The sequence below is a fragment of the Dermacentor albipictus genome, chromosome 1 (assembly GCF_038994185.2).
Source record: "Dermacentor albipictus isolate Rhodes 1998 colony chromosome 1, USDA_Dalb.pri_finalv2, whole genome shotgun sequence".
Taxonomy (NCBI): domain Eukaryota; kingdom Metazoa; phylum Arthropoda; class Arachnida; order Ixodida; family Ixodidae; genus Dermacentor; species Dermacentor albipictus.
The window spans coordinates 501194440-501206868 of NC_091821.1; the positions used below are offsets into that span (position 1 = coordinate 501194440).

At 48.0% G+C, this 12429-nt stretch overlaps 1 protein-coding gene across 3 annotated transcripts in view; it reads right to left on the minus strand.

Moving 5' to 3' along the window:
* The window catches only part of LOC135909358 (uncharacterized), a 258447-nt gene that overhangs the window by 208092 nt on the left and 37926 nt on the right, over positions 1–12429 (minus strand). For all 3 annotated transcript variants that reach the window (XM_070532577.1, XM_065441307.1, XM_065441306.2), the window contains exon 3: positions 6962–7041. In XM_070532577.1, coding sequence (XP_070388678.1) covers positions 6962–7041 — 80 coding nt within the window. The remainder of the gene's footprint in view (positions 1–6961; positions 7042–12429) is intronic.

Genomic DNA, 12429 nt, shown 5'->3' on the forward strand with positions numbered 1-12429 from the left:
TCGTCCAAGCGCTTAGTCGAGAGCAGTCAGCACGAAGCATTGTTGAACCAGATGTTTTTGAAGGAAACTCGCAAAATGCAGACTACTGGCTGTGGTTTTTCGAGTACGCCTGTGACAAGAATATGTGGCACTCCAACGACACAAAGATTTTGCATATGCGCCGCTATTTGGGCGGTATAGCCAGAAAATGGTATGACGTGCAACTCATGGATCATGGAACAACATGTTGGGAACTGTGGAAAAGCAACTTTTTAGGAGCTTTCGAAGGCAACGCAGTAGAGAGATGGGATGCGGCACTACGATTCAGTTATACAGGTGGCTCTCTGCTTGAGTACTGTCTTGAGAAGCGTCGCCTATTGTTTTGTGCAGAACCGAAGCTGTCGTCTTCTGCTGTTGTGGCTTTGATAACGCAAGGGTTGTGTATCGAGATCCGTAGTCATGTCCAGCTCAAAGGTACAAGAACGTTTGATGACCTTCTGAACTTTCTACAGACCTCAGCGCCAAGAATTACATCGAGAAGACAGCCAGATGGTAGAACAGCGCAACTTGATTCTCGTGAGCTGAGTGAGCATCTAGAGTCGTTGCCGTCAACTGAATGTGAACACAGCTTCATAAACAAATCTCTGGAAAGCGTAAATCATGACTGTGAGGATGGTAAAGAACCAATTACCGCAGTTCACGGCAACCTACTTCCACATAATCTGTCTACCGTGCATCACAAGCCCCAGAAAAAAGAGCTTCAGTGAGACAGTGTATTTGGTGTCGTCAAGCTTATTGTACGCCCCCATTAAAGTAGATGGCATTGAAGTGAAGGCTCTCGTTGACAGTGGAGCTTCGGTATCTATTATCAACAAGACTCGAGTGGATGCCAGTCGTCTGCACGCTGGTAGAACATTGCGTGTCCAAGCCTACGATGGGTCAGTGACCATGCATAGCGAATGGATAACCCTGGCTATTGAATTTCAAGGCAATGCTATTACCAGTGACGTATTGGCAATTGCCAATGTCACCTACGATTTTCTTTTGTCCCGTCCAGACATGAAAAAACTTAAGATGAACCTCTATTGGGATGACAAGGTAATGGCCGAAGACAGGATAACAGAAGATCCTGGTGAAGAACCTAGTGTATCAAGGTTAATTTTTCACCAGGAAGACATCAAGACTAAGTACCCAGAGCTTATATGCATGGGAAGCTACCCTCCAGCAATGAAATCCGATGTCGTTCCTTTTGAGCTCGCAGATAAAACAGTGGTTCGTAGAACCCCCTATAATATGTCCAGAGATAAAAAGGTGTGCCTGAAAAAGGAGTTGCAAGAAATGTTAGACGCAGGTATCATCCGGCCTTCTGTATCCCCAGTTGCTTCTCCTACAGCTTTTGCACCTAAAGAAGACGGGACATTCCGCCTCTGCACAGACTACCGGGCTCTCAATCGTCAAACTGAATTGATAGTTTATCCAATTACGAGAATCGACGACATCATTAACGAAACCGGTGGTTGCCATTGTTTTTCATGAATAGATCTCTGCAAGGGCTTTTGGCAGATTCCACTAAGTGAAGAAACGACGAAGTACACCGCGTTCATAACCCCATTTGACTTGTTTGAGTACAACCGCCTACCATTTGGTTGGAAAAACACCCCTGCGTGGTTTCAGAAGATTATGACGGACATTCTGAAACCTTACCTGGGCATATTTTGCAATGTGTACATCGACGACATCATCATATACTCAAAGACAAAGGACGAACACCGTAGTCATCTTTCAAAAGTTCTTCATGCCCTCAGTCTTGCCCAACTCAAAGTCAACTTCAAGAAAAGTGCGTTCTTTCAAGATACCGTAGTATTTCTTGGCAGGGTGTTTGATCGACAGACTAAAAGCACCAAGAAAGAATCGGTAGAGAGAATCTCCAAGCTGGTGATGTGCACTCCCTGCGCGTTTTTCTTGGCCTTGCAGGACACTTCCGGGCGTTTATCAAAGACTACGCACTGAGAACAAGGTGCCTCACACGTTTAACTCAGAAAGACGTGCCTTTTCATTGGGACGAGAACTGCGAAGCTGTCTATCGTGAGCTTGTAAAACTAATATCATTGGACCCCACCTTGCGAATACCGGATTTTTCTTTGCCTTTCGTGCTGAACACGGACGCATCACATTATGCTACCGGTGCAGTTCTATACCAGAAGCCATCCAAACAAGCTGATCAAACCAAACACTACGTCGTGGGGTACTACAGGTATACCCTGAAACCCGCCGAAATCAATTACTGTACCACAGAAAAGGAAGCTCTGGCCGTCTTAAAAGCTGTGCAGTACTTTCTTACTTACCTGGAAGGTGCAAAATTCATACTTTTCACGGACCATCAAGCACTGACTCAACTTCTGAGCATGGCCCACCCAAGAGGCCGCATGGCTAGATGGGTGAACGATCTGCAACAATTTCATTTCGTAATTTCGCACCGTCCTGGCCCACTCCTCACTGACGCTGACGCACTATCAAGATTACTTATACAGGAATCAAGCAATAATCCAGAGACAATCAATCATATTAAGCTATGGGAAGGTACAGAAGAGCTCCACTTTATCAATGGAAAGTATCACGTACCACCAACTATGGTTCCAAGGATTCTTCATCTATACCACGACACCCCTGAATCGGGTAGACATGATGACTTCTGGCGCACTTATAAGCAATTGCTCATGAGATTTACATGGCCGGGCATGAAAAACGACATCAGCCATTACATCCGCACATGCCACCTCTGCCAGGTGAACAAAGTTAAATTCGAGCAATCGACAGACGTTATGACAAACCCTGAATATTCAAGCGTCCCGTTCGAAGTAATTCATTTGGACTTCGCGGAGCTCAAAAAGAAGGGGGAAAGAGTCAAGCGAACGCAAGCTTTCTTGCTTTCCATAGATGAGTGCACAAGGACGATTGCGGCTAAAGCTGGCAAAGAAGACGCAAACAGCGTAATAGACCTCCTCAAAGCTGAGTGTTTTAAACACACAAATACGCTCGTCTGCGACAACGGGCCGGTTTTCCGGAGTGCCAAATTATCAAAGCGGGCCCAAGAGCACGGCATAATGATAAAGTATTCTTCTCCATACCACCCGGCAGCAAACGGCCTAGCGGAACGTGCCATACGAGACATCAAACAGTATCTGAAGATGTATCCAGACTTTGCCGGTGGCTGGAAGTGCTGTCTCGAGGCCGCTGTGAAACATCACAACAGATCATACACCACGGGTTTAGGCTGCAGCCCTCATTTTGTAACTTCAGGTACAGCGCCCATACTTCCTGAAGATCGTGAGCTAGGTCTCCTAGAGAACCTCGAACTTGCGGAAGTAAGGAAAACTGTCAAAGAACAGGAGATCTACAAGCGCCGCATGAAGCGAAACTTTGATAAAAGGCACAGTAGCGAGATACCGCACATACAGCCTGGAGACTATGTCCTTGTAAGGAAAGGAGCTGTGCCCGCAAATTCAAAATTTTGTGGACCATTTCATGTTATTAAGACTGCATGCCAGCATGGAATATTGAAGAATGTCTGGTACGCCGGAGGCTCGCGCCAAACGGAGTGCGCCGCTATTGGAAACGTATTCAAGTATTACCCCAGGAGGTGTAATTAAAATAAATCCGGAAGAGTGAAGCGGTCTGCGCTGGACGCATGAAAGAAGACGAAGGAATGGGCTAGGGGAGAAGTGAGAAGGAAGAAGTTGGAATAAAATGGCGGACGACATCCGTCTCACTTAGATTATGTCATTTCTGTTGCCGTTCTAGTTAGGAACGGCAACAGAAATGACACCAAACAAACATGGGCACCAAACAAACATGGGTTATAACGTCATTTGTGGACCCTGTGTGTGACCTTTCTGGTATCTACAATGGCTGAGTGGGCTCTCTCAAATGAGAACACTTCTGCAGAAATGACACCAAACAAACATGGGCACCAAACAAACATGGGTTATAACGTCATTTGTGGACCCTGTGTGTGACCTTTCTGGTATCTACAACGGCTGAGTGGGCTCTCTCAAATGAGAACACTTCTGCTGGGATCAAAAAACGTACTACCGAGCTGAGAGAAAGGCTGCATGATCCTACATGCGACGAATGCAGGATGAAGTAATGGCTCTGCACAACAATACCAAAATAGGGCAGGTGGGTAGTACAGTTGCAAAGGTATGGGCGCTAATATTATAACAGGTTTTTTTCTCGAAAGTTTGCTCTTAGGCATACCAAAAAGCATGTAAAATGCACACCAGCGGATTTGACCTATGCAAAAATTCTGAAAGTGAACGATGATGTGATCCATGAATCCAACGTTCTAGGTCGGGTGGACGGCCAGACCGAAGACCTGTCCCCCGGGGGTAGCGGAGACTGCTTAGGTGGTCCTTCGCATGTCCACAGTAGGTGTGTCACTGTCACATTTTGGATGTTTGTGTCACAAAATGGGCACTATGTATCATATGCACCATGATGATACTGTTGTAGCCAGGGAGCGGTCACAGACGGGGTGAGCGCGACCCTGACGCGCAGCCTCCGTAACATAACCTCCTAGAGGGGAGTGAATCGATCAGGCAAGTCTGACCCACACGGAGGTATAAGAGCTCGTGTCGTTCGTCGGAGGTTTTCTTATTGCCAGATTAGTTGTCCGCAGGCGTCTTCAGGAAAATCTGGAAGTGGGTGCGTTATAATCTCCGGCTGAGTTGCCAAATCTGCTTCAAGGAAACCCTGCCGGGCTGCTCGAGACACAAACTGGACGTGAATCTCGATGTTCGTAGTGGCAGCATATATTGTGGCAGCATGCTATATTGAAGTAGAGTGGACCGACCTACACTGCGTATGTCATGCATGGCTTGAGTCGAGTCCGTGCGTATGATGAGCTGAGAATCTTGAACAGAAGGGAGCAACGCGGGTTAGCCGTCTAGTATCGTGTCAAGCTCTGCGAGATAGGCTGGCGGTGCAGTATCGGCAACATAAGAGCACGTCTGGCCTGCCTCTGATACCAATGGGCACACGAGAGCTGTGTGAATCATGGTGCCATTAGCACTGGCATCAGTGTATGCTACAAGAGTTGCAGCGTCTTGATTATCATCGGCGCGACTAAGGCGGGGAAAGAACAGGCTTTTGTTACCTGAAGCTTTAGAATACAACTAGCTATAGCCGAAGTGAAGCATGCTTCATGTCAAAAATCACCATTATTGGCTTTAGGCGACCGGGTAATGTAGGATTAGGAGAACAATGAATAGAAATATCAGGTGAAGGTTCATTTATTACGTTCTACTTTTGAAATAGCGAGAAATTCTTTCCATGTGTAGTAACTGATACATCAAAAGCTTCCCATACCTTCAAGCGAAAAGGCTCAGATGAGATACCAAAAAAATGTTAGGGCACCTCTTAAGCGGCGTCCAACGTGTAGCCAATAAAACATAACACGACTAACACAAATGACGCACTATTGCTTGAAATAAACCTGCAAATAAGCTGCCACCTATTCGAGTGAGGTATAAGCAAGATAATTTGTTTCCTATTCATGGATAATTAAGTTTGAATGTTGATCTTCACGTTTTACCCTTCATAAGATGTACTATTGCGATCCGTTTCTCCAAGAGTTTTTGTAACCCGTTGCTGCACATCTTTAGGTGACCACCATTACAAAGTGCGTTTGCAAACTTGTCATACTAACTAGTATCATGACTCGTTTTTCGCCAAGGACCAGTACCGAATAGAACTGCATTGCTGCTGGCGTCAGCACCCTCACTGACACAGAAAAATTCCGGATTGTATTACATTATGTCATTTGATAGTCTTTTGTGCTCTACTGCATGTTTTATGTATACCATACCACGCGTTTCTGTAGTGCCTTTGAGTACAGAAAGTGTGTTCAGCAAATAAAAAAAAATATTTCAATTAATAATTTCATTATACAATCAATATTAAACAATTGTCACTCCAACCAAGCCTTATATTCAGCGACTCCTGTTTACACTCAGAACTCATCGCTGTACGAATGCAGCACCTCATCTCCGAAAGATGCGCGTGTCGTATGACAGTCGCGAGGTTGTACCATCTGACAGAGGTAGGAAAGAGGCTGTCATTACGTACATACACAAGTTCTCCCGTAATACTAAAAAGGGTGCAGAGCGCAGGAAAATCAATGTAGTGTTTTCCGCACCTGAGAAGCTTATCAAGCTGTGCAGTCACAAGAGAAGAGCAGTCAGACACAACATTTATACTTTTAAAAGAACGTTTCTTTCGTGGCCGATGCTAGTGACGCGGTCATTTGCATTCCCCTTGTAGTAAACAATATGCAGGAGAAAGGGGGATTCTGCATCAATGACCAGCTTAAATAACACTGTATCAATGTCAAGAAAGATTGCAGCCTCGTAGGTTTGATCTTTATTGCTATTTGTGTGCCTGTGAACCCCTCTTTGCACAGCATAAAGTTTTGTCAGCAGAAGCATCGATAATGTTACTCGTGAAATTATTGAGGCCCAAAGTGCCTCGCATCTGAGGGATGCTTTGGGCCTGGGTTGTGTGAGTGGATTCTTGGTATTTAAGCACCCAATCAATGCACCTCCCAGATAAGGAGTTACTCTCCCTTAAAGTGAATCGCATCTGTGTGATGGCGATGAGTGTTCAGTGTAAATCTTTGTTATTATGGCTTGTCTGTCATCTCTTTCTGTCCGTTTGCCATTCTCTGTGTTAAGATTTGTCATGGTAACAGACCATTAGGGTCAAACAGTCACAATTATGAAGCTTGTAGGTTGCACGTCTTAAGTGAGGTCTATTTTTCCCGTATATATCAAAGCAGTCAGTCCGCTCTTCGTGCAAGCGCTGGCTGGTGCGTGTGTGTGCGCGCACTGCCAGCAGCCCTAATGCGTTCGTAGACTTGCACCTCTGAAGCGGAAGTAGCGCTTAGATGCGCATAGCAAAACAAAATGCCTTGCCGGGAACTCACCGAGAATGGCGCCGATGCTTGGAACGGTGCCCGCGGGTCCCGCCCTCTTCGTCATGAACAGTCTGGTCCGCCATGCGCCCCTGAAAGCGCGGAATGTGAGCGAAAGCGCGTGAACGCGACGAGGTACTGCAGCTGAATTGTCACGTGCGAAAGATAACACACCTACATGCAACATGCACGCGCGCGAGACCATCACAGCCCATACTTGTGCACCTAAAGTAAAGCCTAAAACACCTAGGACCATATTAAACTCTGAAACCGTTTTTGAACGCTCATAATATTTTACTTGCTTTTCACCGTCTCCACATACTCAGCGTTCACAACGTCAAGATGCAATTTCATAAAACGAGATAACTCAGTGTTTCTACCTGCTCATAGCTTCTCGATGTGCCCGTATGACTAGAGGCTATAACCTCATAGAAATGGGGTGTGTTTTTCACGATCGCACCAGCATGACACTTGCAAGACGGAGACAGTCAAGTGCACCAACTGCTTCGGCGCTCATGAGGCGACGGCTAAAGACTGTCCTAGGATGAAGAACGAGAGGCTTATCCTGAAGAAGATGGTAAAAGAACACGCAAGTCACCAAGAAGCGGCCGCGTCTATTCGTCGCCGCAAACGTCGTTCCCGACACCGACGCCCAGAGTCACACGTCACTAGTCTGTCTCAGCCGACGTCACAGCAACTCTCAGCTCCGTTGCCTCTACGTATTGAGCTGCAGAATGATAAGACGCCGCCTGCTGCAGCGCCACATATTACCACGGTGGTTCAGAAAGATGCGGGTACATTATCCACCTCCTCTGATGTGGAATGGCCTGCTCTGCCATCCAAAGTCGTCGAACCAACGCGTCCATCAATCCGTGCCGGTCCAGTGGACATTAAGGACAAGCCAGAAGACCAGCAGGTGAACGTTCTTCTGAAACAACTTTTACATTCCATGCGAACGCTGCTTTCAGGCCTCAATGCGCCAACAGCAAGGGTTGTTGTTCAGTTTTTGGATGCGATTGAGCCGCTCTTGGCGGCATTGCAGTGATTCATTATGGCGCTACCACACAACCCCTCCTCTGTGTCGATGCACATACGTCGTAGTGTAGTGATGCAGTGGAATGCCCGAGGCCTGCGTGGTCGCCTAAGTGACTTCCGACAGCGCGTCCAGAAATACCGCTTCCCCGTGATTGTTATATGTGAGCCCAACATGCCTTCTGCTTTCCGCCTTTCTGGATATGTATTGCTGTGGTCTCGAGAAGCTGATGAAACCAGCAAGGTATTAGTGTGCATACGCCGAGATATTCCACACTACCGCCTTGTCCTCCAGCACCATAACACGAACCACTACATTTGCTTGACGTTAACGCTTAAAGGGCGGGTCTTCTCTATACTCGGCGGCTACATTCCACCCAGAGATCACATTGATTTCTCGTATCTGTCCTCAGCAATCCAGAGTTGCACAGCTCCCCATATTATTGTGGGCGACTTCAATGCTCATCACCCCCAATGGGGAAGTACAGTAATGAATAACCGAGGCAAAGCCTTGTCCGACTTTATGCACTCACATGATTTCGTCAATATTAATGATGGCTCTCCTACGTTTCTGCGTGGCACGTCCTACAGTAGCTGCTTGGACCTGACGTTTGTTTCCTCACGACTACAGTCTTCTATTAGCTGGTTCAGTGATGTGGAAACACATGGCAGTGATCACATACCAACGTATATCTGCGTCAAGTGGTTCGCACCTACCACTTCGTCTCATGTGCGGTGCACGGACTGGCCCACTTTTAAGACATTCGTGGAGAATTCCTGTGCGAATCTCGAGTCACCAACGCAAATAGAAGACTTGATTACGTCCGCCCTCGGTGAGGCCACGCGGACCATATGTGCACCTTCATCGGGGTCTTCTATCGACGTGGAATTCGAGAGGTTGCGCGCAGTCCGACGGCGCGCTGAAAGGAAATATAGAAGGACGAAATCCACGTACGATCTCGCCCTTTGTCGCCGAGCTCAACGACAAATAAAGCGCCATCTCGAGAAATTAGGAAGGAAGCGCTGGAGAAAGTTCTGCTCATCACTGGATCCTCGCAAGCCGCTGTCACGTATTTGGCATGTAGTCAGGAGCCTACGTTTTCCCCCACAAGAAAGGTACCCTTTCAGTGCTCTGGCCCTTTACCAACGCCGCAATGATGTAGAGGTAGCGGACGACTTCTGCAAAATGATTGTGGGCACAACTCAACAAGCCTCTATCCAATTCGAAGTTTTTGCGCCACCTTCCTCAAGTGACCACTATGACTTGCTCTTTACGATGCCCGAATTAGAGGCTGCTCTTGCGTCGTGTCGGCATTCATCTGCTCCTGGCCCTGACGGGATCTCGTACTCGTCTCTGTCTCACCTTGGCAGGGCTGGTCGCACTGCACTGCTCAATTATTACAACGACACATGGGTCTCCGGTATTGTTCCGCAGCAGTGGAAGATAAGCCGCCTGGTTGCTCTCTTGAAGCCTGGAAAGACTCCTTATGAGCTTACTTCATACCGCCCAGTTGCATTAGCCAGCTGTGTTGGCAAGGTTATGGAACGAATGGTCCTGGCGAGGCTCGAATGGTTTCTGGAAAGCAATGATCTCTATCCGAACATGATGACCGGTTTTCGGCGGGGTCGTTCTTCAATTGACAGCGTCATTGACCTCGTTACGACAGTGGAACATGAAAAACGTCAACGCCGACTCGTCGCCGCTGTTTTCTTAGATATCAAAGGGGCCTACGACAACATCCTTCATGAAGCCATTCTCGATGCCCTAGATGACTTGGGTATTGGCGGCCGGCTCTACCTGTGGATTGTGAGCTACCTCAGCGGCCGTTTCGTTTACATGTCCACGCCTGACGGAGACACTAATCGTCATCAGGTATGCCGTGGAGTTCCTCAGGGAGGAGTTCTCAGCCCAACATTATTTAATGTGGCACTGATTGGCCTGGTGAGCGAGCTTCCACCTCACATCCACATCAGTGCATATGCAGATGACATCTGCATCTGGGCTTCTGGTACAACACGCCCACAACTACGTGCGAAATTACAACGGGCTGTGTCATCTACTTCACGATACATACGGCGTCAGGGTTTGCGCTTAGCTGCCGAAAAATGTGCTGTGGTTGCATTCACGCGCAAGTCCGTCTGCCGCTACCCGATCTCCATTAATGGTGTCATAATACCTTATGTCTCCCACCACAGATTCTTGGGCATTATCATCGACCGCGATTTGTCATGGACGAGGCATGTTAATATGTTGAAGCAAAAACTTAATCTGTTTTGCCATGTTCTTCGCTTCGCAACAGGCATGAAATGGGGCCCCACGGAAGGCTCATTACTAAGACTCTATCAGTCTCTTTTCGTGGGCTACATTCGATACAGCCTTCCGATACTCTCAAACTTGAGCATTTCCTGCTTACGGACATTAGAGAGCGTCCAAGCACAGGCACTCAAAATATGCCTCGGGTTGCCACGGCGTGCCTCCAACAAAGGCGCAATTGAGGAAGCCCACGTATGCCCATTACCAATATACCTGTCCCACGAACCACTTCGCGTGTATTTACGCTTACTGACGCGACACCATTGTCATCCATTGACGTCGGTTCTACATGAGCGACCGGACAGCAGTTTCACAAGTGCACTCCGTTGCCATCTACCCCACATAACATCAGGCTATGCCCTTCCATACCACCCCATCAAACCACCATGGGTGATGGTTCAACCTTCCGTATGCGTACATGTCCCCGGCATACTAAAGAAATCATTGGTTCCCGTCAGTGGACTACAACAACTTGCTCTCGCGTACATCTGGTCAGAATACCAGACATGTGTTCATGTGTACACAGACGGCTCCGTGTCACCTAAGGCATCGACAGCAGCTGTGGTGATACCAGCCCAACAGATGACTCCAGGTTTCATACTAGACCATAATTCAACATCAACCGCTGCAGAGCTTGTGGCTATTCGAGAAGCGATTCGCCACATCTGCGGGGAAAGACCTCAAGAGTGGTGCATTTTCACGGACTCAAAACCCGCGCTGCAAATTTTGGGATGCTTCCTGCGCCACACCGCATATCAGGTTCTGGCCCTGCAGATCACCGAGCTACTTTCATACGCTCAAGAAAAACATCACCGCATAGTGTTCCAATGGATCCCGGGACACTGTGGGCTCAACGGTAATGAGATGGCCGATGCTGCAGCAAGGCGCGCCCTCAGCAATGGCATGCGAACTGTAGTGCCATTCTCTAGACCGCACATCACATGCCTCCTGTCGGAATTAATGAGGAGTGCGGCGAGAACATACTGGGCCCAGCCAGACGCTCGTCACGTCCGCCTTAAAAGCCTGGATCCCGATAGGAAATTTCCTATTCTGCGTGGAATTCCACGCCCTCATACATGCCTGATACACAGACTGCGATTAGGCGTCGCCTTCACGCGCAAATATTTGCACATTATTGGACGGACAGACTCCCCGGACTGTTCAGTGTGTGGCGCTGTAGAGACTATAGAACATGTGCTCGTGGTGTGCCCTGAGTATGCGCGAGAAAGACTGACATTGGCAGATACATTGAGACATTTCCACAATGGACCACTGTCGGAGGACCTCTTGCTAGGCGCGTGGCCACAGAGTTGGCAGACGACAGAGACAATGCGTGCACTTTCACGTTTCCTAGGTGACACTGGCCTGGACTCACGCCTGTGATACCAGTTGTGTAATGTGTCATTCACCTCGTTCCTCCCATTATCATCCATCATTGTGACCCCTTTTCTTCCCCTCTTCCCCCTCCCTTACGTAGAGTAGCAGGCCAGATGCTCCATTATCCGGCCGACCTCTCTACATTTTCCAATCATTAAAATACTTCCTTCCTTCACGATGTACCGGAGTTATCGAACTACTTCCCGGACGCTTCAAATTGATGAAAGAAAGTGTACTTCCCTCTCAATATATGCATGTGACGCGAGCAGGAGGTTCCGGACGGACACAAACATGGTCGCCCGAAGACTGCCTTTATTCTTCGTCTTCCTCTTTCACCACTAGCGCACCGTACTGTCCTTGTGCGGTTCTTCAAACGCTTCCCCCTGCCCCCGAGATAGCGCGAGCAATACGCAACGCACGAGAGAAACAGGAGATGCTGACAAATGCAAAATAAAGATGCGCAGTTAGTCCACTGTCCCACGATAGCACTGTAACCTCATCGGCTTCATAGGAGAGTGCAGCTTTCTGATCATCTCTGCCATAGCTCTGGTGGGCGAGGCTGACTGTGGCGTCCAGGTCGACATATGAGTGCCCCGCACATGAATACAGCTGGTATCACAGCATGTGCCCTGGTCGCAAATGAATGAGGCAGAGGAGCCGCGTAGCATCGGTGGATCAGCTTATGGTTGACGTCTCTAGGGACAGAATGGTACATGGTGTGGCCTATGCTTGATTCATGTTTGTCATTTGTCATGTT